Source organism: Cervus elaphus, chromosome 10 (assembly GCF_910594005.1).
Source record: "Cervus elaphus chromosome 10, mCerEla1.1, whole genome shotgun sequence".
Taxonomy (NCBI): Eukaryota; Metazoa; Chordata; class Mammalia; order Artiodactyla; family Cervidae; genus Cervus; species Cervus elaphus.
In genome coordinates, this window is record NC_057824.1 from 2,868,247 (window position 1) to 2,896,093 (window position 27,847).

Here is a 27,847-nt window from a genome sequence, read left to right on the forward strand (position 1 = left end):
ATACGAGGAGCAAGAAAAAAAAAGCAAAATACAAAAACGAGGAGAACACAAGGGGCGAAAATCAGAGGAGGATCAACAGTACGCCACTACGAGGAGCAAGAGCAGTGTGAAAAACCCGAGGTGAAGAAACAGGGGAGAAGAATAGGAGGAGCAAGAAAAAAAAAGCAAAATACAAAAACGAGGAGCAGACAAGGGGGGAAAATCAGAGGAGGATCAAAAGTGTGGCACTACGAGGAGCAAGAGCAGTGTGAAAAACCCGAGGCAAAGAAACAGGGGAGAAGAATACGGGGAGCAAGAAAAAAAAAGCAAAAGACAAAAACGAGGAGCAGACAAGGGGGGAAAATCAGAGGAGGATCAAAAGTGTGGAAATACGAGGAACAAGAAAGGTGTGAAAAACCCGAGGCGAAGAAAAAGGGGAGAAGAATACGAGGAGCAAGAAAAAAAAAGCAAAATAAAAATACGAGGAGCAGACAAGGGGGAAAAATAAGAGGAGGATCAAAAGTGTGGAAATACGAGGAGCAAGAAAAGTGGGAAAAACACGAGGAGAAGAAAAAGGGGAGAACAATACGAGGAGCAAAAAAAAAAAGAAAAGAAAAATTTGAGGAGCAGACAAGGGGGGAAAGTAAGAGGAGGATCAAAAGTGTGGAGATACGAGGAGCAAGAAAAGTGTGAAAAACACGAGGAGAAGAAAAAGTGGAGAACAATACGAGGAGCAAAAAAATAAAAATAAAAGACAAATACGAGGAGCAGACAAGGGGGGAAAATAAGAGGAGGATCAAAAGTGTGGAAATACGAGGAGCAAGAAAAGTGGGAAAAACACGAGGAGAAGAAAAAGGGGAGAACAATACGAGGAGCAAAAAAAAAAAAAAAAAGAAAATACGAGGAGCAGAAAAGGGGGGAAAATAAGAGGAGGATCAAAAGTGTGGAAATATGAGGATCAAGAAAAGTGGGAAAAACACGAGGAGAAGAAAAAGGGGAGAACAATACGAGGAGCGAAAAAAAAAAGAAAAATACGAGGAGCAGACAATGGGGGAAAATAAGAGGAGGATCAAAAGTGTGGAGATACGAGGAGCAAGAAAAGTGGGAAAAACACGAGGAGAAGAAAAAGGGGAGAACAATACGAGGAGCAAAAAAAAAAAGAAAAGAAAAAGTCAAGGAGCAGACAAGGGGGAAAAATAAGAGGAGGATCAAAAGTGTGGAAATACGAGGAGCAAGAAAAGTGGGAAAAACACGAGGAGACGCAAAAGGGGAGAACAATACGAGGAGCAAAAAAAAAAGAAAATACGAGGAGCAGAAAAGGGGGGAAAATAAGAGGAGGATCAAAAGTGTGGAAATATGAGGAGCAAGAAAAGTGGGAAAAACACGAGGAGAAGAAAAAGGGGAGAACAATACGAGGAGCAAAAAAAAAAAAGAAAAGAAAAATTCGAGGAGCAGACAAGGGGGAAAAATAAGAGGAGGATCAAAAGTGTGGAAATACGAGGAGCACGAAAAGTGGGAAAAACACGAGGAGAAGAAAAAGGGGAGAACAATACGAGGAGCAAAAAGAAAAAGAAAAATACGAGGAGCAGACAAGGGGGGAAAATAAGAGGAGGATCAAAAGTGTGGAAATACGAGGAGCAAGAAAAGTGGGAAAAACACGAGGAGAAGAAAAAGGGGAGAACAATACGAGGAGCAAAAAAAAAAAGAAAAATACGAGGAGCAGAAAAGGGGGGAAAATAAGAGGTGGATCAAAAGTGTGGAAATACGAGGAGCAGGAAAAGTGGGAAAAACACGAGGAGAAGAAAAAGGGGAGAACAATACGAGGAGCGAAAAAAAAAAAAAAAGAAAAATACGAGGAGCAGAAAAGGGGGAAAAATAAGAGGAGGATCAAAAGTGTGGAAATACGAGGAACAAGAAAGGTTTGAAAAACCCGAGGCGAAGAAAAAAGGGAGAAGAATACGAAGAGCAAAAAAAAAAAAAGAAAAAGAAAAATACGAGGAGCAGACAAGGGGGGAAAATAAGAGGAGGATCAAAAGTGTGGAAATACGAGGAGCAAGAAAAGCGGGAAAATCACGAGGAGAAGAAAAAGGGGAGAAGAATACGAGGAGCAAAAAAAAAGAAAAAAACGAGGAGCAGACAAGGGGGGAAAATAAGAGGAGGATCAAAAGTGTGGAAATACGAGGAGCAAGAAAAGTGTGAAAAATCCCAGGAGCAGGAAAAGGGGAGAAAAATACGAAGAGCAAAAAAAAAAAAAAAAACAGAAAAATACGAGGAGCAGAAAAGTGTGAAAAATAACAGGAGCATCAAAAGTGTGAAAATACGAGGAGCAAGAAAAGTGTGAAAAATCCCAGGAGCAGGAAAAGGGGAGAAAAATACGAGGAGCAAAAAAAAAAAAAAAAGACGAGGAGCATGAAAAGGTGTGAAAAATGCGAGGAGCATGAAAAGGTGTGAAAAATGCGAGGAGCCAAAAAAAAAAAAATCCCCTGAGAGTTCTGCCCCGCCCTCTCCTCTATCATCTTAAGCTGCTGGGCAATGTGATCATCACACATATTTTCACATCCTTTAAAAAAAACATAGTTTTAAAAAAAATGCCTAAATGTAAATGGATGCAAAGTCAGACATTTACAAACAAAAAGGTTCAGAGCAGACTTTGGTTTCATTCAAACCAGAAACACTCTTAAAAAGCATTACAGAGAGTAAGGACAGTGCAGAGAGCAGGAACAACGTGGCTAGAATCTAGTAAATGCATGTGAAATTCTACCATAGAGTTTGTTTTCAATCCATGTGGAGGGGAGGGTGCGAGGGAGGGGAACATTATTACAGTCCCCCAGGGGTGTCTCCTCCTCTGACAGGCCATCATCATACAACAGTGAGTCGGATGGGGTGGACACGGCCAGGTCCAAGTAGTCCTGGAAGGGAGAGAGACCTGGTCACTCCTGGAGCAGGTCATTGCTGGACATGCCCACCCCTCCCCCCCCCCGCCCTGCCTGATAGCAGAAGCCCCAGCCGAGTCCCACCCCGCACCTATCAACCTCTCGCCAGATCTGAGCCCCTGGCCAGGTCTGTCAGCATGAGTTCCCCCAGCCTCTGGTCCTCATCACAGAAAATCACCTCTTGGAGGCAGAAATGTGTTCCCTCATTGTTCTGGTCCTCTCTCTGCAGCGCTAGGGGCACCAGGCCCAGCACTGGAGAACAGGCCTGTTTATAAAACCTGAGGCTCTGGGATTGCAGTCCCGTGACTCATGTGGGAAGGCCAAGACACATTCCCCATCTGCTCCACACTTTCTGGCTTCCCTCCAGGCACTCCTGCCATCTCCAATATCAAGTCAGGACCAAGAAATCTGAGTCATCGGTGTGGGTTTTGCATAAGATGCTGCTAGAGGCTTCAGCTCCCAAGCAGGATGATTTGTGAGGACCGGCTACTTCCACTGCCCTGGTTAAAGGTGTCAAGAATGCTTCCAGTGTGTTTCTGGCTGGTTCTCAGCACTGTTCTAGGAAAGCTGTTTGTAGGCATCAGCTATTACCTCTGTTTAGGGCAAATCATAGGATGTGCCCAAACGATACACCAAGGTTGGGTTTTATTCCAAGGGGCCCAGTCCATGCATCTTGCCTTCCATGTTTGGAGAAATGACAACTTTCAGTAACTGTGTCAATTTAAGGATGAAACCACCAGAGGGCAAGCAAGGTCTGTGTCTATTTTCTTTACTTGCATCCCCAGCATCTAAGGCAGAATACAGGAGGCAGCCCATTGCCCAATCAATATTAGTGAAAACTGTGTTGATTTCCTCTATCACCTAGAGTTGTAAACTGGAGGCACACAGATATGTTGTTTGGCCCACACTGAGCTTTTGGAAATTGCTATAAAAACTGGGAAACATAAACATCCCTTAAAAAGCCCTGGCATGCTGGCACTCTTATTCCTACAGGTTACATTGTCTATGGTAACAGGTCCTTCAGAGCCAGCTGGTAGGTTACTATTTGTCACAGTTTCCACTGCTCCCTTCACTTCCCACCCCTAGCCAGACCCTTCATAGAATCTGAATTTAGGACACATTCATTCCAACTTTACTTCCTCAAGTTCCATTATTGAAAATAATTTTGTTTGGCTTTGGCATATCTTCTTCCCACCCCTGTCTGTGGAGGGCTCTTCCTAAGTGTCAAGGTAAAAATCCTGGTTTCTCCCTAATTTCAAGAAGTCCAAGAGGCCTGGATTAAGGATAAAGGTTCGTGCCCGCCCCGCCCCCTGCCCCCAGTCTGCCCTGCCCCCTACCAGGAGACGACATGACCATCTCACTCTGCACAGCCGCACTCTGCCTTTGTATTGGGAATTCCATGAACTGGGGTGAGGGAAGTGGCACCAGGGATTGGCTCCGGGTACTCACTCTGCTCTTAACCATCATCTTAGATATCTAGGTCTTTGCTGATGTCGGCAAACACTGGCCTCTTGTCTGGTTCCCGCTTCCAGCACTGCAGCATTAGACTGTACCTGGTGAGACAAACAGGTGGGTGGTGACAATCCAGCAAGGATTGCCCAGTCACAACCACCACACCCAGTACAGTGCACCTGGGCCCCAGAGGCTCTGGTCCAAAATCCCAAAGCTGTTCCTGTGTCACTGACATCCTTCTCTGAGTTGGGCCAGGGTATGATGGGTCAGCAGGGGCTCACAGTGTCTGGCGCTGTGGTCCAGCCATGCTTGTTATGGCAGCTAACGCAGAAATGCCAGTCCTTAAAACTCTTATGAAGGATGAACTGTGTATGAACACAAAAACCTGCCAAGCACACTCTGTCTTGCACCTCCCTCCCTCCCTCCCCTGGGGCTCTGGCAGGGCTGCAGGGGCCACCTTGTGGGTGAGTGCTGGGCCTGTGCCTGCCAGTCTAGGGTGCCCAGGGAGGCAGCACCTACTCACCCTTGCACTCCCACAGCCCTGAGCCAGGCACATGGCAGGTGCATGACAGACTTTGTAGAATGAATGGACCAGTGTGTGTCTAACTATGGACGACCCCCTTCTCATGTGTTCTCAACCTGTTCTCCAAGGATCATCTGATGGAACCACCATTTGATGAGAAGATTCTGGTGCCCTCGAGCTGAAGTCCAGGTGCCATCTGCCTGCTCTTTGTCTGCCTTGGTGTCTCCACTTGGGCGCTCCCCTGTATGTACCCCTGGGGCCATTCTGAATTACCTGCCCCTCCCCAAGCATCCTGGGACAGGTCTCTAGCCTTAGACTGAAGCTGCTCCCTCATCCTTCCACCACCTCTCCTGGGGTCCTGCTCCCCCTCAGCTTGTAAGTCCCCCCAGGAGGCCCACCCAGCCCCCAGTGGAATCGGGGTCCCCAGCATCTGCCATCATGCCCAAGGGTGGTTCTCTGTCATCTGTGCCTTTGTCTTAGCCCGTTGCTTCCAGCTGCCCAGCTCGCCTAGGGCTGGCACCCAGGGCTGCCCAGCAGTGGGAAAGGATGAGTGTGCATGACCCCACCCCTCCAAAACCTGGAGTGTCAGTGGCTGGGGAGGCTGGACCAGAGAAAGCATGCTCACATCTCCTCGCTGCAGTTGTCTGGCCTCTCCATCCGATAGTCTGTCTTCAGAAGGTTGAAGAGCCGCTCTGGAGGAATCCCAGGGTAGGGGTTGCCGCCCAGGGTCACAATCTCCCACAGCAGGACACCAAAGGACCACCTGCAGAACCAGAGGGCCAATGAGCGACTGCACTGAGTCTGTGGCATCCTCAGCGCCCCAGATATCCTCCCCCTGGGCAGCAACAGGACCCGAGTTCCCTGTACAGAGAGTGGTCCAAGTGCCCACAGTTTCAGCCTAGGCTGACCAGACAGATGGAAGTGGAATGGAGGCGGGACCAGGTGTCTGCCTGCCCTGCCCCAACCCCCTGGCAAGCTGCTGCCCAAGCTCAGCCCCCATATCCAAAAAGGGCAGGTGGCTGACCCCTGAGGTGAAGCTCTGTAGCATCAGAGACGGCACAGGGAATGCAAATGAGCACAGTGAAAAGCAGGTCAAACTGAGGCCACAGGGCACCAGGGCACTCTGCAAAACCCTTTCACCTTTTCTGTGTGCCTGGAAATTTTCATAAGATGTTAAAAGGAAAAAACACTGCAATGGGAAAATATCAACTGTGAGGGAAAATTTACTGTCAAGTGGGGACAAAATCATCACAAAACAGCATTATCACACAAGCCCGTTTACAGTAATAAAGAATGCCTGCATGCCATGGACAACTCTAGGCAAGGCCTGTGAGTGCTGGCCGTAGTTATTTTGGGATGGTGGGGCCCCATTGACTTTTAGTCTCATTATGCTTTCCCCTGCATTTCCAGTTGTTTTACAGTCCACTTGGTAATCAGAACACAGCTGTTAAAACTGTTTAAGAATTGCCTTTTCACAGCCTACTTTATTTAAAACATGCAAGGCTGTTTACAGCAGAACATTTGGAAACAAGTCTGTTGTGGTTTTCAAAACAATTGAGAATGCAGTTGGACTTGGAAGACTTGAGTTTTGGTCTTGGAGCAGTTTGGGTACCGGAAACCCATTCAAGGTCACTCCACCCTAAACCTGTCTCTGGGTGGGGACCAGTCTCCAGGGACCTGCTTGAAGCCCGCTCACACTCAGGCTCACAGAGAGGGAACTGTTCAGCTGGGACTGTGTGTCACTGAGATGTCCAAAGAGAGGGCAGGGGAGGTGGGGGAGGCAAGGGGGCTGCAGCTATGGCTCACATCCTCATGCATTCCACCGTGGCACTCAGAACTACTGCCTGGGCCTTTGCCATTTGCTGTGTGAGTACACAAAGCTTCCCCATCCGCAGCCCCCCAGTTTGGGGAGGTCACTCTGGACGGCTGGAATGAGCTGACAGGGACTCAGGGCAACTCTGTTCCCCAGCAGAGCTGCCCAGACAGGTGCATACATGTAACCTCCACCCCAGGAAGGCAACACCCAGACTCACACATCACTCTGGGTGGTGTAGATATGATCAAAGAGGGACTCAATGGCCATCCACTTGACTGGGATCCGACCCTAAGGAAGGAGTGAAAGAAAGGCATTAACGTTGCTCTGAGATCCTAGGAACTGGTGTGTGTGGGGGACACATCTCAGGCTCTTTCAGCTCTTAGGGAACACTGAGTAATGACTCCAGTGTGTTCCTGGGTAGAGGCCAGCAGCCCAGCCTCACAGGGGCTGGAGTCCTAGCCCCGCCTTCCTAGGCTTGGCTGAGACCCCCGAGGGAGTCAGTCGGCCTGCCCACAGCTATACAAGGTGTGCTGGTCATGCACCACATCCCAAGGAATTGATGCTAAGTGCAAGCCAGGCCCCACTGTGGTCACTTCTCGGGAGATCAGGGGCACTGCACCCTGGGTGCTGCCCAGTGGGTAGGCTGGAAGCACTTCCATCAAGATCTCCCCTGATTTCTGAGGGTGAAGGGGTCTGGGAAGCCAACATCCAGTGTTTCCATCTTGGGAATTTCTGACACAAATGAACACACTAAAGGCCTTTCTAAGAAGCTCTGAGCGAAGAAATCAATGTGAGTGTCTTGAGTCTGATTTTTCCCTTATTTTATCCCAGGGCCCTTTTAGCATCCTCTAAAAGACTGTCCTCCACCATGGAGAGGCTGGAGTTCAACCTAACAAATCCTTTCTAATGCAACTTAAGAAATAGCTTTTTGGTACAAATAGATCAGCGGGCTTTCCTGGTGGCTCAGTGGTAAAGAATCCACCTGCAGTGCAGGAGATGCGGGTTTGATCCATGGGTCAGGAAGATACCCTGGAGGAGGAAATGGCAACCCACTCCAGTATTCTTGCCTGGGGAATTCCATAGACAGAGGATCCTGCTGGGCTACAGTCCATGGGTCGCAAAGAGTCAGACACGACTGATCGATTAAACAACAACAAACAGGTCAGCATCAAGGCACAATCAATTAAAAAAAAGGCATTTGCTTTGGATTTTAATGCATTTATTGTACTTCTTTTTTTTTTTTTAAAGTACTATTTAGGATTCATACCCTACATGAAGTGTGACTGCTTCGAGGGTGTGTGTTTCTAACAATGCAACCTGCAGGCTGTGCTCTCAGGGGCCGAGCTTGGGCACCTTGTGCTTCCTTGCTGGGTGACACAGGGCCTTCCCGAGGACCAGTGCATCAACAGGAAGTTCCATCCAGCCCCCTCCACGGGGTAGGGAGCACCCCTCTCCACTTCCCCTTCAGCACTTCTAAGATGTGCTGTCACAACAGAAACCCCACAAGAAATCAAATGTCATCCTCACAGCCCCAGGAGCACCTGGGCTTCACTCGCCCCTCAGAGCAAAGCTGAAGTGTATGTCGTGGCTTTCTGTGTTTTTCTTTTTGAGCAGCATCTGTTCTGAATGCCAGCTTAGCTGTGTGTCTTGAGGGGGCCTGTGATCTTCCCTGTCTAGTCTGTCACAGGGAGGCTACTAGAAAGGGGTTGGGAGGATAGCAGCACCAAGAAAGTCAAGACCAATGTCACAGGGAAGGGGACCATACCAGGGAACCAGGTTTCCCAAGAAGGTCCCCGAACCACCTGTTTTAGTGACTTGGAAAAAGCTTCCCAAATCTCTACACTGCAACTCTGGACTTTGTCTCCAGGATCCTCCTGATTGCCTTCCAAACTCACTTAGTCAGCCGTTCCTAGGCCCTTGGACCAGGAGCATACCCTGCTGTAAAGTGGTTCAATCCTTTCTGTAAAGAATGACTAGCAAGCTTGGGTTTAATTCATTTCTTTTCCCCAAGCAAAGGACTAAAGTTACACAGAAAGTAAAACAGTGACCTTCACTCTGCAGCAGTGAGAGGAGCAACTGCAGACAAGAAGATTGTTATTTCTGCAGTGGTGGGTGACCTTTAGAAGTGATAGTGATGAAAAGTGAGAGAAGCTGCAGGAACCCCACTCCCAGCAGGGAGCTCCAAAACAGCACGTGTGGCTGTGAGGAAGAGAAGGAACAGGCTCAAGACTGAGTCCTGCTCTGGGTCTCTGGGGACCCAGGACTAGGAAAGAGTTCGGGGATGAGGACTGGAAGTTTGCACTCTAAAAACCCGCTTTATCTTCCTCAGATCAAAATCTGTCCCCACCCTGTGGGCTCCCTGACCATGCCCTCTGCCCTCAGGCCATCACACCCCAGAGCCTGGTACCTTGCTCCTCTTCACGTAGGAATCCTCTTCATAAACATCTCGGGACAGACCAAAATCTGAGATTTTCATCCTGTGGCCCTCGGCTACCAGGATGTTTCTGGCTGCCAAGTCCCGATGGACAAGCTGTGGAAAAGACAACAGCAGGGACCCCTGAACCCCGGGCCAATCGCTGGCGGAGGGGGCGCGGGGCTGGGGCGGCACGCACCTTCATCTCAGCCAGGTACTGGATCCCTTGTGAGATCTGCCAGGCAAAGGAGACAAGGTCGCCCATGGTCAGGGCCTGCTCCTCCAGGTTGTCCAGGTAACTGGAGTTGCGGCTGCCCCCGCTGCCCACGTAGCCAGGTCCCGCCTTGCGGCTCTCTCGGAGGAAGCCCCGCAGGGAGCCGTACTTGGCATACTCCACGATGAGGAGCAGTGGCCCTAGGGGCAGAGCAGTAGGTACGTGGGCTGGCTGCTTAGGTGACCCTGGGCAGGCAGAAGTTGGGCCAGCACGGGGCAATCGCTTCCAGCAGCCTGAGGACTCAAGCCTCAGCTCACTCTCCCATCACTCTGCTCTCCACCTTGCAGCACTATGTTACTTCAGTCATGTCTGACTCTTTGTGACCCTATAGACTGTAGCCTGCCAAGCTCCTCTGTCCATGGGATTTTCCAGGCAAGAAGAGTGGAGTAGGTTGTCATGTCCCCCTCCAAGGGATCTTCCTGACTCAGGGATTGAACCCAAGTCTTTTACATCTCCTGCATTGGCAGGCAGGTTCTTTATCACTAGTGCCACTTGGGAAGCTCCTCCATCTTGCAGGGGCTTTGGATTCCAAAGCCAGCTGCCTGGACAGTTGACCACAACCTCTTTCCTGGGTGTCCAGGGCAAGCAGTCACTGCATTTGAAGCTGCCCTGGGAGATAACCACTGCTGCTCGGATGTCAGGAACTTTCTGTACCCCTGGTCTTGCCACAGTATGGCCTGGGGACAGCTGATGGAGGCAGAGGTTCTGGACTGCCCCTGGCCACCCTCTCCCTGCCCTGCCTGCTCTCAGGCCACAGTCCTCCCCGAGGCCCGGCCCTGAGTGCTACTGGTGCCCCTGCTGCTCTCTCCCTGTCGGCCTCCCATCTCCCTCACACCCGAAATACACATGCACCCACGCGCACATGCACACACACACACACACACACACACACACACACACACAAAGTGGGAGGCCCCCAGGGTGGCAAAGCAGTTTTGGAAGACTAATAGAGCAAAATGCTCTTATGTGAAAAATGATCTGCCATTGCCTTTGCCACCCCAGGCTGGGGTGGGGTTGAGATCACCTGGAGGTTATGGCATATCTAGTAGGTGCCCAGGAGACACTGCTCATCTCTGGACTTCCCTGTCTTAAGGGCTCAGCCTGGGGCAGGGTGCTGACAACCAGGATGTCGCCAGAGACCCCAGGGAACACTCCTGTGGCAGCCCTCATGGTCCACTGACACACAAGTTTCAGGCAAGAGCCAGAGAAACCATGCTTCCAGGAAGAGAGAGGACAGGTGCCAGAGAAGAAAAGGATGGGGATGAGGGAGAATGCAGAATGGAGCAGCCCAGAGCCCCTGGCTTGTGCCCAGCAGCTGCTAGTCCCCGGCTGGTCTTACCATCCTGGCTGCAGGCCCCGTACAGCTTGATGACTTGCGGGTGGTTGACCTGCTTCAGGAGGTTGAACTCTGATAGCAGGTCCCACAGCTCGCTTGGGGAGGCATTCTCTGAAATGCACAGAAACAAAGCAGGTCACAAAGTCCCTGCTACCACCATGCTGGGTCACAGGCGCAAACGAGGGGTCTACACAGACTTGTCTCCTTCCCAGACATCCTACTCAGGTTCAGACTGAGGCCTGCCAGGACCTCACTGCTTGGAGCTACTCTCAGCCCATGGGAGGGTCAACAGCGGCCTCAATTGCCTACAGGGAGTAAGAACCAGAGGAGCGCACTTCCATGTGAGCAGAGTCTTTCCATGGAAAGCCTTCTGGGCTGGGCTATGCATGCAAATGGCATTATTTCCCTGCAATCACCATCTCTCAAAGACAGTGGCGTTAACCCTTCATTAACCCTTCTGGGGAGGTAAAGGGACTCCCTGGTGTCCCCAAACACCTGCCAACCAAGCACTTGGCAAAGGGGGGTGAGGCCCTGGAGAAAGGTGAAGGCCATGAGACTTCACAGAAGTCGTCTTGCCATGCTGAGTGTGTGTTTTCCAAGGGCAGAGATAGTTGTGCTCAGGAGCTTGGGTGTGGAGGTCTCCTGGCCAACTGTCCTCCTGGGTCATGGCCCCACATCCCACTGCCCAGTTGTGCCACTGCCTCTGGCTGTAGACTTGTCTGGAAATGAGAAGACAGCTGCAAGATGGGGCATTGGAACCCTTTGGACCACACATGAGTGACCCAGGGCCAGTCTCACTGTGCCCTCTTAGGGCCTGGGGTCTCATAGACAAGGGGCAACCCCAGTCTGAGGGCCTGGGTAAGTACACAAAAGTACCCGGCACTGCATGGCTCCCCGACTGCTGAACATCAGAGTGCATCAGCCTAAAATGTGCCCATCACATGGCCACTGGGCCCTCAGTTGGTCAAGCTGAGGCAGAACTCAGCCATGGCAGAGGACTGTCTACCCAGTCCCTGCTGAGAAGCAGCAGTGAGGATACCCAGCATGTGCTAAGACTGGGGCAGTGCTGGCCCACTAAGGGCTGGGGGGGATGGGGACTGGGAAAGGCAGGGACCTGGGGGACAGGGGCCAGTCCTTACAGGTGGTCTCTTCACCAGGACCTCAGTGGACGCTTGGCGAAAGAAATTAATGGGGCAGACTGAGGTGGGGAGAGCTGTCGGTTTTGAACTTAAGGGCTTTTAATTTAAACTCGGATCTTTACCCAACATTGATACACAAGCAACATGGCTCTGAAAGCTTTCAAGGGAGGAATGTCTTACCCTGCTTCTCCAGGGACCACACCAGCCCACATCATCCATGGTGGAGGTCCCTAGACTGCAGCCACTCAAGAAGAGCAGGGGAGGCGTATTGGTTCTTCAGGAGGCAGCAGGCTGATTGCCAGAGTCCTGGCTGTCATAAGGGCTTCATCCACCCACTGGGGCCCCCGCAGGTGTGAGTGGCAGAGCCCCCTGTGTACTGCCTGGGCACGTACCTTTCAGCATCTTCACAGCCACAGTCGTGTACCCTGCTTTGCCTTTCAGCCGAAAGGCTGTGGCCTTGACCACTTTTCCAAATTCACCTTCTCCCAGAGTTTTTCCAAGCACCAAGTTCTTCCGTGGGAATTCCCACTTGGGATCCTCCTACATTGGGTTTGAAGGAAAAAGAGAGGGAAGAGAGATGGCGAAGGTAAGAAGAAAGGAAGAAGGCAAGAGCCGGCGGACAAGCTCCATGTGCAGACGGCCGACTGTCACCTGAAGTGACAGGTGACAGTCACCATGTCCAAGGGCAAGACCCCACAGTCAGGCCCTGAGGTGCCATGACAAGATGCGTCCCCCCACAGGAAGGCAGGTGTTGCCACAGACTGGCTGGACTCCGTATGCTCATACCCTCACTGGCCTCCATCTACTATAGATGCCCTGGGCCACCTCAGGCCCAGGGCCTGGTATCTCCAGTGAGAGAGTCAGGGTTTACTCAGCACCCACAGGTGCTCACAGGGGGACCACAGCCTCTTCCCTGGGACTCAGGCCCAAGCCTCATGGCACCACCTCTGTTTTGGACACCAGGCACTGACAGTGGCCCAGGCTCCAGGACTTCCAAGAGAACTCAAGTGGCAGCTGTGGCCCCAGTTGCCTACCAGCCCTGCACTCCCAGCTACAGGATGGGGTGTCAAGAACACCTTCCTGGTGTGGCAGCCTCTAGAAAGTTACCACTGTGCCCCTCAGGTACCCCCCCATCCCTCCCTGACAATGTGTGGAAGAGTCTGCTCCTCCCACAGCCCAGCCACTGGCCAGAACTTGCACACACCGGCCTTCCCAACACACCATGCCCACTGAAGACCCCTCTGGGGTGGGGTCTTCCCAGACCCCAAGACTGGCTCGAAGACCTGAACTCTGGGGATGCTGAAGCCTGTCTGGAACCTGCCTTCCCGTCAGCACTGGATGCCCAGGTCCCCAAGTCTTGCTGTGGCTGGGTGTGGGCATGGCTCCAGGGGCTGCTTATGATGTGCCTGGCAGGCTCGCCTAACCCACAGACACACACTGGTGACCCACTGCCCCCCCCCCCAGGGACCAGAACCCTGTGTTCTTACGTCTGGGAGCAGAGGCAGGCTCCTCTAAGCACCACGGCCAGGGGCGCCTTCCAGCCAGCTCCCCAGGTGTCCTGGTGTCTCAGCTTCCCCAATAACCCATGTTGTTTGTTCTTTAAGTTGCAAAAGAGGCAGTCGTGTCTGACTCCCATGGACTGTAGCCAGGCTCCTCTGTCCATGAGATTCTCCAGTCAAGAATACTGGAGCGGGTTGCCATTTCCTCCTCTACCAAGAATCCATAGTCAGGCTCAAAGGTGACAACAGAGTCACCACCACCCTGGTGTCCACACTGCACTGGATAACAGCTGACTGCACATAAAGACTGGGCTAAGAGGGGATATCTCTCATTTGTTTCTCTTTAAAAGTGCTAAAACCCCAAAGTGTCCTCCCCACTTTATGTAAGACAGAACTAAGGCCAAAGGGTCGAATAATGTGTCTAAGACCTCAGAGCTGGTCAGTGTGGTCCTGGGCCTCCGGCCCAGCTCTGGCTTCTCTGCACTCTGGGCTAGAGGCTGAAAGTGGTCCGTGGCCCCCCCCCCCCCACAGAAGAACCTCTCTCATTGTGTGTCTCAGCACAAACCGTCAGGGCATATAAGGGAATCAAATGGCTCGTCCCTGGGCCACGAGGGCCATTCCCAGATGTGGTGGCCACAGAGGCCTCCTTCCTGACTTTGCTGGTTCCAAACACTCAGCAGGTGGGAGGTCTCCAGCCCCCAGTCCCCATAGTATTTCAGTCTCCTCAGCAAAAACACTGGAGGGCAGACAGGCGGAGGAGCAGCCTGGCCGGGCAGGAGGTGGTGTCTGAGCCTCCCACACTAACTGCAGGCCCAGACCATGTCATGGAGGAGGAGGCTTGGGCTGATTCTCCCCTCTTGGCAGGCCAGTCACAGAGTCCTGGGGCCAGGCTCCCCTGATGGTGCCTGAGAGGCCTCTCAGCAACCCCACTCTCCAAGCCACAGACAGAATCCCCTCCTGGCTGCGGCCAGGCCCCCCACCTGCCAGTCTCTCTCGCCTGGATGGCGACAGTGTTTCATCATGGGGCTCCTACCCAACAGACTCCCCAGCAGAGCGACCCGTGGAAATGAAGGCAGAACATCAGCCTCCAGCCCTAGGGTGGTCCTACCTTCTGAGAATAAAACCCACACACTCCTCCTCAGGGCCTCCCCCAAGGCTGCATCCTCCAGCACTTGGGGCCTCCATAGGAGATATCTTAGGTGGGTACAGCATGGCCTGCCCTCTCCTTGGAGCCTAATGGCCCAGATCTCAGTCATTTAAATCCACACCCATCCTTTTCCACACTGATTCACGCTCTCTGCCCCACCCCTGCCTTCTGCCCTCCCTGAAAGACATCTCGGTGGAGGTTAGAAGACAGCTGGAAGCTCACGAGGTCCTCCTGGCAGGCAAGGATGCAACAACCCCAAGGGCCCTGCCCCTTCTGTCCCCCCCTCCTTCCCCAGCTGCCCTAGACCAGAGGCTACCCACAGGGCTACCTGGAAGGGCTGCCTCCCTGGCCCTGCTGCCACATGGAGAACCTCACCGGGATCTTGAAGGTGTCCACTGAGACCTGGTTCTCCATGGAGTCCAGAGAGGGCCGGCAGGCACCAGATGAGGAGTAGCTGACCGGAAAAGCTTGGGCGGGTCGACAGAAGGTCATCTCAGCCGAGGCAATGGGCGGCTTGTGGGCATTCTTGCGGTAGCGGTGGATGCAGAAGGTGGACAGCAGCACAGACAGCAGCACAGATACGATGGAGAAGACCACAGCTGCCGTGATCACTGTGCAGCAGAGGTCATCACGCAGGGTGTCTGCGGGCGAGTAGGGGCTGTGAGAGTAGACACCCCACAAGGGGGACCCCCAATACCCAACAGAGCCACACCTGTGACAGCCAGGAAGTGGCTGCTGTGACCGACTGTGAGCTGCCTGCCAACACTCCTGACCCATGGCAGGTACTGTTCTGTATGTTTTTGCTACAAGAGACTATTATTGCCCTTTTCTGGAAGGAATGAGCATTTATAAACATCCTGCCTGAGGTCACACACCAGAGGTTGTGCACCCCTGCACCTCCCCCACCCTGGAACGTTGCACTGAAGCCAGAGGCCCAGGGGCCCGGGGGGTGGGAGAAGTTCTTCTCCTGCATTCCTAATATCTTCTGTATTTTCTTCATGTTCAATATATAGTGGAGAGGAAAGACAAGTGGCCCAGGATCTGGGCCATGCAATGACCACCCAAATGCCAGAAAAGCTCCCCATGTGTTCAGTGGGGCCCCCCTGTTCTAGAAGAAGCACCTGGAGGGTGCTGGGAGGGGGGACCCAGCTGGCCAATGCCACAGGCCCAGGAAAGGCTCTACACAGGCACAGTCTGAGGAGATGCTGAGCTATTTGGTGGAATAACTAGTTTTCCAGCCCAATCTTTATTATAGAACTTGAGGCCAGGGAATTCTTTGGTGGTCCAGCAGTTAGGACAAGGAGCTTTCACGGCTGTGGCCAAGATTCAATCCCTGGTTGGGCACCTAAGATCCCATAAGCCTTGCCAAAAAAAAAAAAGGAACTTCGGGCCACAAGGCAGTCTTAGTAGCCTTGAGCCAGCTCCTTGTCTGCACACATGGGGGAACCAAGACCCCAGGGAAGGAGGAAGATCTCCTAGGTTTCTCTTCCTTCCTGCAATCTTCTCCCTTGCTCCCTGGAGGCTCAGGGAGGTGTGGGGATCCCGGCCAGCTGTGCCCCCCACCCCCCCACCCCCAATGCACCTTGGCTATCCTCCGGCTCGCAGAAGCACTTCTTCTTCTCAGGGAAGCAGTTGCAGATACCGAAGCCAGCTTTAATCCCCCGGCGCTCCCCAGGTTCGTGCCCACCAATGATGCTGCCGCCCCCTGAGGACAGACACCACCCACTCAGCAGCCCACTCTCAGCCTCCAGGGGGACCTGGCCAGCCAGGACCACCAGACAGGATCATGAGAGGCCCCTCCCCACCTGATGTCAGCACTCTCACGCCCAGGGAGCACAGTGAGATCAGAAGTCTAGGTCACCCCAGGCAAGAGCCTCAGCATGCATGCATGTGTGCTAAGTCGCTTCAGTCAGGTCGACTCTTTGCAACACTGTGGACTGTAGCCCACCAAGCTCCTCTGTCCATGAGATTCTCCAGGCAAAAATACTGGAGTGGGTCACCAGGCCCTTCTTCAGGGGATCTTCCCAATCCAGAGATCAAACCTGCGCATCTCCTACATTGGCAGGTGGGTTTCTTTACCACTAGCGCCATCTGGGAAGCCCCAGTTGCAGCATGATGAGCCCCCAAACCAGCTCCCTGGCTGCAGCAGGTGAGAGGAGGAACCCACAGGCTGCCCTGGGCCCAGGTCAAGGTCCACACTTGGTTACTTTTCAGAAGCAGAAAAGGGGCAGAGGGGGCAGCTGGCAGTCAGCAAAACGGGGGACAGGGAGTCGTGCCCCATGAGTTGGCTAGAGCAACACTGGAAGGGTGTGGGTCAAGCCAGCAAGCTCTAATTTGGGGGGAGGAGCGCCTTTATTAAAAAAAAATGTTAGGAAAGGGCTCAGCACGCAAAACCCAGAAGCTTGGCTGGTCTGGCTGAAATGCAGGTGAGAGTCCAAGCCCCTTTAGCTTGTTACTCCCCCCACCCAATCAGGCTCCTGCTCGCTCAGAGTCACGGTGCAGGCTCATCGGGCTGCTTACGGAGGCAGTCCTGGGGGCAGATGTTGGGGTCTCTGCTCTCCACGGCATCACAGTGTCCATCGGGGCAGGTCCTGATGCTGGGGGAGCAGGTGGAGAAGTTCCTGGTTATCCCTACAACACAGAGTGGGCAGTTATGACCACAAGGGAGCAGCTGCCCTGTTCAGACTGCAGAGCCAGGAGGGTCATACCCCAGGGCCTTCCAGGTCAACCCTGTACCCCACCCCATCCCCTGCAAGGAAGAGCAAACTGAGATCTGAGCAGAGAAGAACCACACACAGAGCCCTACCAGCAGGGCATCCCTGAGGTACAGGGCAGCCAGGATGGTGGGGGCCAGAGGAGCCAGGCAGTCCCAGAGCTGTGCCAGGCTCACATCAGAGAGGCCAGAAGAGACCAGATGAGGCTGGGACCCTCTCTAGGCTGCACTGTGGGTGGGACCCTCAGATTGGTGGGCCCAGCTGGCAGCCAGTTACTGTCCACACCCAAGGCTGCTCAGGTCCCTCCTATTTGGGTCCATGTCCCCTGGGCTGGGAACTCCTGGGTAGAGCCTCTCTGAAGACCACTTTGGATATTTTGAATTATTTTAAGGTTTGTGTTTTCATGAAGTAAAGCCAACCATAAATGACATGTCAACAGTGTAGTCTACCTTAATTCCTCCACTTCTTGGATGCACAGTAATATTACCAAGAGATCTTCGAAAAGTGTCTGTGAACTATGTGTTTAAAAGCATTGGGTGAATGGGGGAAGAGTGGGGAGAAGGGATAGTCAGGGAGTTTGGGATACACATGTATACACACTATATTTAAAATAACCAACCAGAACCTACTGTATAGCACATGGAACTCTGCTCAATATGCTATAAAAACCTCAACGGAAAAAGGATTCGAAAAAGAATATATACACGTATATGTATACCTGAATCACTATGCTGTACACTGGAAACTGACACAACATTGTTCATCAACTATGCTCCAATATAACATAAAAAGTTAAAAAAAAAGAGAAGGCATTGGGTGAATATAGTGGCTCAGATAGTAAAGCGTCTGCCTGTAATGCTGGAGACCTGAGTTTGATCTCTGGCTTGGGACAGTCCCTGGAGAAGGAAATGGCTACCACTCCAGTATTCTTGTCAGAGAATTCCATGGACAGAGGAGCCTGGTGGGCTACAGTCCACAGAGTCCCAAAGAGTCAGACACGAGTGAGCGACTAACACTTTCAATTTCACATTCACAACTGCACATGTATTTATGTGTATATGGGTAGAGAAATGGATATATACATGTTAATTACCATCTGGTTTAGGCACCAATACAGAAATTCAGAATTTTAGAATAAAGTAAAAAGAAAACACACACATCTCAACTTTGGCCCCGACCTTCTCAAGTCCAGAGCGAGCTCAGTCTCAGGCACCTGTGATCCCATCGGTGATAAACAGTTGGAAGGTTCTCTGTTCCCTGCGCTCGTGACCACCCTCTCCTGGCATCAGGAGCCACGGCAGGGACCAAGCGCAGGGGAGGACTAGATGGGCAGGGGTGGGGGGTGTCACAGAGGCTGGCAGGGCCTGCATGCACAGACCCTACTCCCCCTCAGCCCCCATCACACTCCCCACCGCCTGGCTCTGCCCAGGGCCTACCTTTGCCATCTCCCTGTCTCCACTCGCACCTGCCTGTCAGAGAGCCCAGGCCACCGCATTCCTCACATTCGGGCTGCCTCTTGCTGACCACGCAGGACAGGGGGCAGCCAGGCTCTTCAGGCATGTCTAGGGGTGGCAGAAAGCAGTCATGGGGGGCCAGCCTGCCATGGGCACCCATGGGTGCAGGCAGCACTGGCTGGAGCTGTCCCGAGTTGAGCCCAGAGGGGAGGCAGTCACTAAACTCTGGGGGCGCAGGGTAGTGAGGGGGCTGCTGGGGGAGGGGTGGCATCATAGTCACACAGCAGGGGCAGCTAAGGGGCTGAGTATGGAGTGGGGATGGGAGGTGGCCAGACTCATCCAGGGACACGCAGGACACCCAATTAAACTTGAACTTCAGAGAACAGTGAATACCTGCTTTGTGTAAATATGGCCCTAATATCACAGGGACATAGGGGAGTTTGTCTTCTAATTCACTGCAAAGGCTGCACGAGATGTACTTACACCACAATAATTGCTTGTTGTTTACCTGAAATTCACACTCAACCTGGGTCCTATATTGTACCTGGCAGCCCTAAAACAAGTGCACAGGTAGGTCCTGCTGACAGAGGCGATGGGCAGCAGCGGCCACCCACAATGCTGTCACACTGGACTAAACTGTGTCATACCTCCCCCATCATCCTTCCAGTGCAGCTGTGCGCTGTTTTCTCATCTTACAGAGAAGGAGGCTCAAGAAAGCCCACTGGTCAGTGACGGGGTATAGGACGGCACCCTTCTGCAGGAACAGCCCGAGGCTCTGCCACGCCCCATCCACCCTGACCCTTCCCGCAGCCGGGCACTCACACATCCCTTCCACGGTAACGAGCAGCAGGGCCTGGGCTTGCTGGTGGGTTGGTTTCTCGGTGGCCACCACTGTGTACTGGAGCTGGGAACACTCGGGCCGCTGCAAGGCCTCCGTGTCATTCACGAACAGGGTCCCCGAGGTGTCCTCAGCTGAGGTGACCATCCCCAGGGCGCTGCAGTTGGCGCTGGAGGGCTGCAGCCTGTACTGCACTTGGATGCCGCTGAACTCCTGGCAGTTTTCCACGCAGACTTTCCCAATCTAGGCATGGGATCACGGAACCCTTAGCCAGGTGAGTAGACCACCTGGGACAGTGGCTGGAGGGGCTCCATGCCAGCTGAGTCCCAGGACAGTTTCCCACTCAGCCCAGAGATGGTGGCCCCCAATCTCCCCATCCTCCATGCCCCTGGAATCTGCAGACCCATCTGCCTGCCTGGCCTGGCCTGGCCCTGCGCAGACCGTGACACCACCCTTCATCCCTGCTCCTGGGAGCCGGAGGTGAAAAGAACACAGGGTGCCGGGCTTTGGTTTAGGGACTGGCCCTCCAGGGAGGCGCTTGCTGGCTTGCCCGGCTCACCCCTCACTTGCTCCCTCATTTGGGCACAGAGGCAGCCTGGATGCCTCCCACACACCTCCCTCCCCTCTGGGCAGGGGCCGTCGTGCTCTGGGCACCACTAGGGTCCATCCTCAGTGTCCTGCCTGGGTCACCTGCCTGGTCAGCCAGAGCACAGCACCCGGGCCATAATTCACACAGCAGGGTTGCTGTCCCACCCAGGTCCTGGAGCCTCCTCCGAGACTTGGGCCGGAACCCCTGGGAGAGAAGGGATACTTCTCCAGGGATGCCTCATGGCCACAGTGGTCACTGGGGCCTGAACTCTCCTTTTCCCTCCCTCACCACCCAAGGTGGAGTTAGGGCTGCTGGGGCTTGAGATCAGAAGCTCTGACCAGTCAAGGTCGAGGGCTGCGGGCCTGGCGGCAGTGATGGCACAGGGCCCCCTGCTTGCAGCCACAGGCCAGGCCCTTGCTCAGCCTTGCTCAGGCCCAGGGCAGAGCCAGGCTCCACCAAGCCCACTCCTCATACCACAACAAAACCACCTCCTAGGCTCCGAGCACTTCCTTGTACAGAGCAGGTTCACTTCCACTTTCTCCTGTGATCCTCAAAATTGCCTGAGATCACCACCTTCAATTTATAATCATGAATACTAAGGGGGGGCTGGTGAGAGACAGCAGTGTGTGTAAGGCTGGGCCAAGACTCGGGTCTCTGCACCCTCGTGAGTCCAGGCACAGGGAAAGACTTAGTCGTCAGGGGTGGGCGGTGTTGCAGAGGCTGGCAGGGCCCGCCCTCTCAGACCCCACTCCCACTCAGCCCTCATCACCCTCCCCACTGCCTGGCTCTGCTGACACACCCCTGGCAATGCCTATGCCTGCCTCAGCCCCCCTGGACACCCCTCAGGGCCCCCTGCTTCGTCACCTCTCACCAGCCTTGCCCTCTGCTTCCAGGAAAGGCCTGGCGGGGGTGGCAAGTGGGGTGGCCTGGCCACGTCCAAGGATGTGGCTCTTCTTGTGCTGGGTCCTAAGTGGCTGCCAGGAGCGGAGGTGGCATGGGAACCAACCACAGAAACTGGCAAAGCCACTGTCCTAATTAGGAGATGACCCTAAATGGGATATTCTAAAGGGCACATGGCCACAGCTATGCCATTAGGAGAATGCAGTATGTTAAGTCATGCCTGCCATAACTGCAAGTAAACTTTAAAAAGTGCTTCAGAGAAACATTCTAGAAAGAATTGCACCAAAACGTTAAACACTGGCTGATATGAGGAAAAGAGATCACTCTTATCTATCCCTTATATCCTTTTGATGAATTCTTACCACTTCCCTTTTTTTCTACTTCTAATCACTATTTTCTGATGACAAATGCAAAATAAGCTCTAGCAAACAGACTTGCAGGAAAGTAGGAAATAGAAGCACTTCCTGTCTTTCCTTGCAGAGGTCTCCATTAATGCCTATGTTTGCACACTTGGAAATTTCTGGCAATGAAGACTTGGTTTTGAACATATGGAGCCACCTAAGACCAATACTTCTGCAAACTACTTTTCCCACTTCATTCACCAGGAATGTCTTTCCAAGTCAGCATAGATTTAACTGGCACTGCTCTTTCATTAGTAAAAAATGTAAACATGCTGAGAAGGGAGAGGGCAAAGAGGGGCCCACAAAGCCCACCAGCCCCACTCCTTTCTCCCACGGCCTTAGCCTCCTTGGCTTTGTGCCTGTTGCTCCCCAGGGCCACTCTGTGTGCTCAGGGAGGTGGTGTCCCCCATGTGACCCCATCCTGGGAGTCCCTGCTCCTCCATTCCCCTCCCCAGGCTGGCAAGAGGCCAGGAGCTCACCTGGGCAAAGCGGTGGGCCCGCCGGCTCACGGAGAAGGAGTAGGCACTGGGCAGGCTCAGGCTGATGGGCAGCACGGACACATTGAAGTGGAGGAGGACGACACCCTCCCCCAGGCCCTGGAAGTCTGAGTCGTTGACCAGCACGGCCAGCTGCACAGCCCAGCTCTCCGAGATGGGGAGGCTCTGGTTGAGAACCAGCCCTGCAGGTGGAGGCATGTGATGATAGGTAGGGGCCCTGCCCAGGGTGGAGACCACTGCCCCACGATGCTGCACATCTCCCCTGCAAAGCATTCCCTGGACACATGGGCATACGTGTGACAACAGGTACTTCTACCCACACGGTACACAGACAACAGACCTGGCTGTAGGCACTAAGGTTGAAATATTTTAAATGTGAGTCACTGTGCTGAGCTGAGCCCAGAAGACCCTCCTCAGCTGGGAGGTAACCTCAGTGAGGTGTGTGTGTGTGTGCATGTGTATAAGAAAGATGCATGTCAGGGCAAGGACACACAGGTAAAGACCCACCACCACCACCAGCAAGGTCCCAGAAAGACCGTCCTGGCCCCTGAGAACTTCTCGCAACAGTACCAGCCTCCTATGGACCCTCAGATTCCACAGGCCTCAAGCACCCAGGAGCTTCCACACTCCTGAGCAGTCACCGTGTGCCAAGGCTAAGATCCCCATTTAGTGGAGTACAAAGGAGGCGAGGATCTCTGGGTGCACATGGCATACAGAGTGAGTGTGCAGGGGCAAGGATGACATTTTCCCTTGCACAGAATAGAGGTCATCAGAGCTTGGTGAGGAAGAAGACAGGAAATAGGATTAGGTCAGGCAGAAAGGGGTAAAGGCACCAGTGATCCTGGGTTCCCCAGAAGCAGGCCTCCAAACAAGGATCCAAGCACAAGTGGCATATTTGAAAGGTGATCCTACAAAACATAGGCAGGAGAGCAGGCGAGGGAGGTGGGGAGGTTTGGCAACTGATGAGGACACCCAATCCTGCAGGTGAGCCCTGGGGGCACGTGGTGCTTAGCCCTGAGGGTGGGCACATTTCAGAAGTCAGACAGGACAGTCATCCCAGAACCCTCCAATTTGAGGGCACAGAGCTGCTACTGGACATCAACTCCTGTTAGTGGAGAGTTGCTGGGGGGGTGGTGGTTAAGGATCCCTGGGCACTTGGGCACCTAGGAGGTTGCGGTGAGCCCTGGCGTGGTCAGCACAGGGTAGTGTGGTGGGGGTCCTGCCAGGGTCAGCCTTGGCCTTGGGGCAGTTCAGCGAGAAAGGACAGCCTGTAAACACCCACCAAGGTGGCCAAGGTGAGCCCAGCAGAGACAAAGGCTGGGAAGAGGGTTGGAAGGGGTGGCCACCTGGGGCTGAGAGGGCCAGGACAGGTGTCTACTTGTGCAGGGTGCTGCCCTGCCCAAGGAAAGCAGGTCGCCAGTTCCCCAGGGGGCCCTGTCAGGCCACACTGGTCCCCTCTTACTGTAGTCATGCACGGTTGCCCGCACAAAGCTGCCGTTGGCCTGGGCCAAGGTCTCATTGGGCATGTGCTCCACTCGGAAGGTCCGGAGGGCCTTGGCATCCCCAGAGAGCAGCGTGTTCGTGTACCGTCTCAGGAGCTCCCCAGAGGCTGGCACCACGTCTGCATCGAAGACACGTAACGTGGCTACCACTGTGCCCTGCAAAGAATATGGGGGCCAGTCAGGGCCCCGAAAGCCAGAGCCCATAGGAGGGCATGTGCCCTGCAGGTGGATCAGGTGTGTGCGGTCAGAGCTGGCTCCAGGGACAGCCTGACCAGGGTTCAAGCTGCAAGGGGCCCCCAGCCAGCCTGCTTGTCACCCTTCCTGGGCCACTGCACCTCACCTCTGCAACAGGTGCAATGGCATCTCCAGACTTCCCATGATTATGGGTTAGAACAGATGCCCTGGTGCTCTGTGGAAGACCTCATTCAGGTCCCCACAGTGCAGAGTGGGCACCCCCACTCTCCTTCCAGGAAGCTGGGCCCCGCACAGTGGAGAAGTTAGCTCAATGTCATGCAGTGACAGATGACAGAGCTGGGACCTAAGCACAGTGTCCACCAGAATGCTCTCCTACAGCTTCTTCTGTACCCCAGGCTAGATGGGGTCATGAGGGGGGTTCTGAGTAAAGCCACATGTCATCTCTGCTCTCACTCCTGGCCAAGCTCCACAGTGTTACCATGGAGCTGCCCCGCCAGGCTCATGGGACATTTCCCTACTCCATGTGCTTTCCTCTTGCCCATCCATCCACCAAACCTGCTCCCTGGGTGTCCAGAGAAGCAGGCAACCACAGCATATCCGACCCCGACCCTCCCCTTGCTCCCGCCAGCCTGCCGGCTGCAGGACAGCCCAGGGCCCAGCAGGTGGCAGTCACGCTCCGCCTGCACGGGCAAGAGGAAGGCGGGGCCCCGATGGGAGGGGCGGCGCAGGGACACCCCTGCCGGATCCACTGGCCTGTCTTCCTCCACTCCGGGGTACCCTCCCTGAACTCACTGGCCCTCCCTTGAGGGGCTGACAGCCCGAAGAAGGGAACACCCTCCTGGCAGATGTCCTCTCCGTCTCCTTGGGGCAGTGTGCCCCGCCTCTGCAGTACCACAGTTGTGCCCCTCTGATGCGAGCCCTGATGGTTGAGTCAGAGGCTGGGCACCCTTACCCTCAACCCCACCGGCACCCCAACCCCTCCCCTCACCCGCTTCCCAGGGCAGAGGTCAGCTCGGGGCCAGCGGGGCTGGTCCTCTCTCCTCCTCAGCTGTCCTGGAAACCAACAAAACCCCAACAGACAGACTGATGGACAAATGAAAGACGAATAACCACAGTGATGGTCAGCCACATGTCTGGATGGCTAGATGGACAGCTGAATAGACCGAGGAACAAATGACGAATGGAGAGACCCAGATGCACAACAAAGAGATGACAGACACTAGAGAAGCACCAGACAAACGCATAGGCACCTCCTTCCGCTTGAACTCCACCACCGCGCTGGCACTGTCGACGCCCCCGAAGAAGGTGGGCGCAGAGTCGTCCTCGTCGTACACGGTCACAGGGAAGGGCACCATCACCTCCTCCTCGCGCATGCCCATGCGAACCGTGCACGCGGCCACCAGCTCATACTTCTCCCGCTGCTCACGGTCCAGGGTCCAGCGCGTGCTCACCTCCAGGCTGTCCAGATCGCAGCGGAAAGGCAGACTCTCACCTGAGCACCAAACAGACCAGCAACCCCAGGATGACCCTGAGCTGAGGGGAGGGTGAGCTGCCTTCCTCAGGGCCCCACAGGGAGCAGTGTGCAAGAGGAGACAGAGCTGGGGTGCATGCTGGGCCTGGGCCGTGGCCCCTCTTCAGCTTCCACAGTGGAGCACAGCCTCCAAGCACAGTTTGCAGTGGAGATTATGCTCTGAGCATCACTGTGCCTGCAGCCTGCACTGGTGCTGATAGGGAAGAGCAGGGACCAGGAGGTCTGCCTCAGGTCCTCAACCCAATCACCTAGGAGGGCACACCCCTTCACACACCCTGCCTGCCTCCTCTGTGGCGAGGGCTGGCACCAGTCACGCTGCAGGCCCAGAGATCCAGCTCCTAGCGTTTGCTGGTATCTGAAAAACTGTCAGGAATTTTCTTAACTGTGGAAGCAAGACATGCTCATTTTAGAGAATGTGAGAAAAAAGCCACAATTCCACCACTTGAAAACCAACATTGGGGACATCTGGTGTAATTTCATGTTAACACACAAATATTTCTGACTGCCTGGTTTGGATCCCTGCCCTATACACCTGCAGGCTGCGTGGCCTGAGGCTGATGGTTCTGTCTCTGTTCTTCAGCTTCCTCGCCAGAAGATGAAGTGAAGTGAGAGTTGCTCAGTCATGTCTGACTCTGCGACCCCATGGACTATACAGTTCATGGAATTCTGTAGGCCAGAATATTGGAGTGGGTAGCCGTTCCCTTTTCCAAGGGGGTCTTCCCAACCCAGGGATTGAACCCAGGTCTCCCACACTGCAGGTAGATTTTCTATCAGCTGAGCCACCAGGGAAGCCCCAGAAGATGAGATGCTGTGTGTGTTCATCGCCAGACACTGCTGTAAGTTCAATGACTAACTGCAACCTGGTGAGGGGAGGACCAGTAATAACAATATACTCTTCAACCCAAGCCTGTCCTCGAATTCATCCTCCAGAAAGGACCCAGAAAGGGGGAAAAGCTGAACGCTTGAAGGTCAACAGTGACCACCCCATAGCCAACCTCAGGAGGGCTGTCAACTCCACTTGGTGGAAAATCACATCAGAGCCACATATTACATGTGAACTACACATTTCCCTGTATTGCTTATGGTTACAAAAATGGCTTTTCTTTTTAAGCGAAAAAGGCAGCACACTAAACCATATGCTTTGGGGACAATTTTGTACAAAGACATCCATCCCTGTGGCAGGATAAATGAAGGGATGTGGAAGTGTGAGTGACTACTTTCCTTACACTACTGAGTGCTCCTTTAACGTTATGACCATGTGTGGGTGCCATCAACCTGGGGGGAATCCAGGCTTCACTTACCAGCCATCCAGCATAAAAGTGTCCCCTTTAAGTCCCCTTTAAACTGTCCAATGGCACCTCACACACAGCGGCTCAGTTGCCTTCTCTCATCTCCACTCGGATCCAGTGCCCTTCCCCTACCCCATATCCATGTGGCTTCCCCAGGGCCATCGTGTGGTAGGACTATCTTGTGACAAGGTCCACTGTCCTTACAGTGGCTCAGGCGGAATCCTGGAACCATGCTTGGTCCCCTTGTGAATCTCTCAACACCCCACATTCAACTCCCCAGAAAATCTTGCTGGATCTTCCTGCAAAAACATGCCCAGAATCTGCCTGCTTCTTGTGGCCTAAAGGCTTTCACCCTCAACCCCAGTCCTCATCCTCTCACTCAAGGATGTCTCCTGCCTCTTCATAGTTTTCCTGCTTCCTCCAAACCACTCGCCCCAAATCATTTCGAACACATCAGCCCGACTAACCTTTTAAAGTAAGTTATATCCTGTCAATGACACCCTCCCCCCACTCCTGAAAACACCTTCTATGGCTCCCTAGTCCCCTCATCAGGAAGTCCTGCCCCCTCCCTTGCATTTTTCTGCCCTCAGCAGCCTCTGCCCTCCCCTCCAGCCGCACCTCCCCCTCCGCACTTTTGAATGAGCTCGCCCTGCTTGCTGGGCACCCTCCTTTACCTTGCTCCAGCCACCTGATTTAGGACAGTGGTCTCCACCAGTCCGTGCCTTCTCAGCATTACCTCCCACCTGGTCCCTTCAGAGGCCACCCAACGTCCTTAGCGCCTGTGTGGTCTCCACCTGCCCCAGGCATTGAAGGTCCAGACAGGCAGGATTTGGGCCTGAACTTGTTCACTGTTTCATCCCTGGTCCCTAGAACCATGCCTGGCCTGTGGCCAGCATACATGAGATACACGTGGACCTCTGAATGAATGGATGATGGGGTGGTGTAGTCAACTTGGACGGCTCATGTAGAGGAACTGCAGGGCCATGCCTGGCACTCGGCAGGCATCGAGGAAGGCTCCATGCGGCTGGCACTCACCTCCCAGGAGCCTGTAGGCCACACTGACGTTGGGGCAGAGGAACTGCACGGGCAGCAGGCAGAACTGGTGGAAGGTGCCAGGGGGCCTGTTCTCCCGGATGCGGAAGGACAGGCCTGACTCAGGGAAGCAGAGCTCCCGGGGCTTGAGGGCGCCGCAAGCTGGGAAGGAGGCATTGATGATGGAGAAGTACACTCGGGCACAGCCTGGCCACTGGCACTCGCCCTCACGTAGGGATGTGGGTGACAGGAAGACCCGCAGGTAGATGGTAAGCAGCGGGAAGCCGCCCTCTGCAGAGACAAGTCAGGCCCCACCAGGGTGTCAGCCACACCTGCCCAGCTGGGATCTGAATGGGGAGAGGGCAGGAGCTCCGGGCTGGTGCAAAGCCTAGTC

The 27,847-nt window shown here is 53.9% G+C and overlaps 1 protein-coding gene across 1 annotated transcript in view; it reads right to left on the minus strand.

The window, feature by feature from the left end:
- Nucleotides 1-2,616: 2,616 nt before the first annotated feature.
- Nucleotides 2,617-27,847, minus strand: part of LOC122702151 (proto-oncogene tyrosine-protein kinase receptor Ret-like) — a 49,289-nt gene continuing 24,058 nt past the window's right edge. Inside the window, 18 exon segments of the mRNA XM_043915640.1 lie at nt 2,617-2,888; nt 4,362-4,382; nt 4,384-4,465; nt 5,513-5,650; nt 6,921-6,991; nt 9,111-9,233; nt 9,316-9,530; nt 10,730-10,837; nt 12,258-12,405; nt 14,887-15,152; nt 16,094-16,216; nt 17,032-17,142; nt 18,662-18,787; nt 19,502-19,760; nt 21,887-22,086; nt 23,367-23,562; nt 24,852-25,093; nt 27,457-27,744. Coding sequence (XP_043771575.1) covers nt 2,709-2,888; nt 4,362-4,382; nt 4,384-4,465; nt 5,513-5,650; nt 6,921-6,991; nt 9,111-9,233; nt 9,316-9,530; nt 10,730-10,837; nt 12,258-12,405; nt 14,887-15,152; nt 16,094-16,216; nt 17,032-17,142; nt 18,662-18,787; nt 19,502-19,760; nt 21,887-22,086; nt 23,367-23,562; nt 24,852-25,093; nt 27,457-27,744 — 2,897 coding nt within the window. The 3' untranslated portion in view covers nt 2,617-2,708.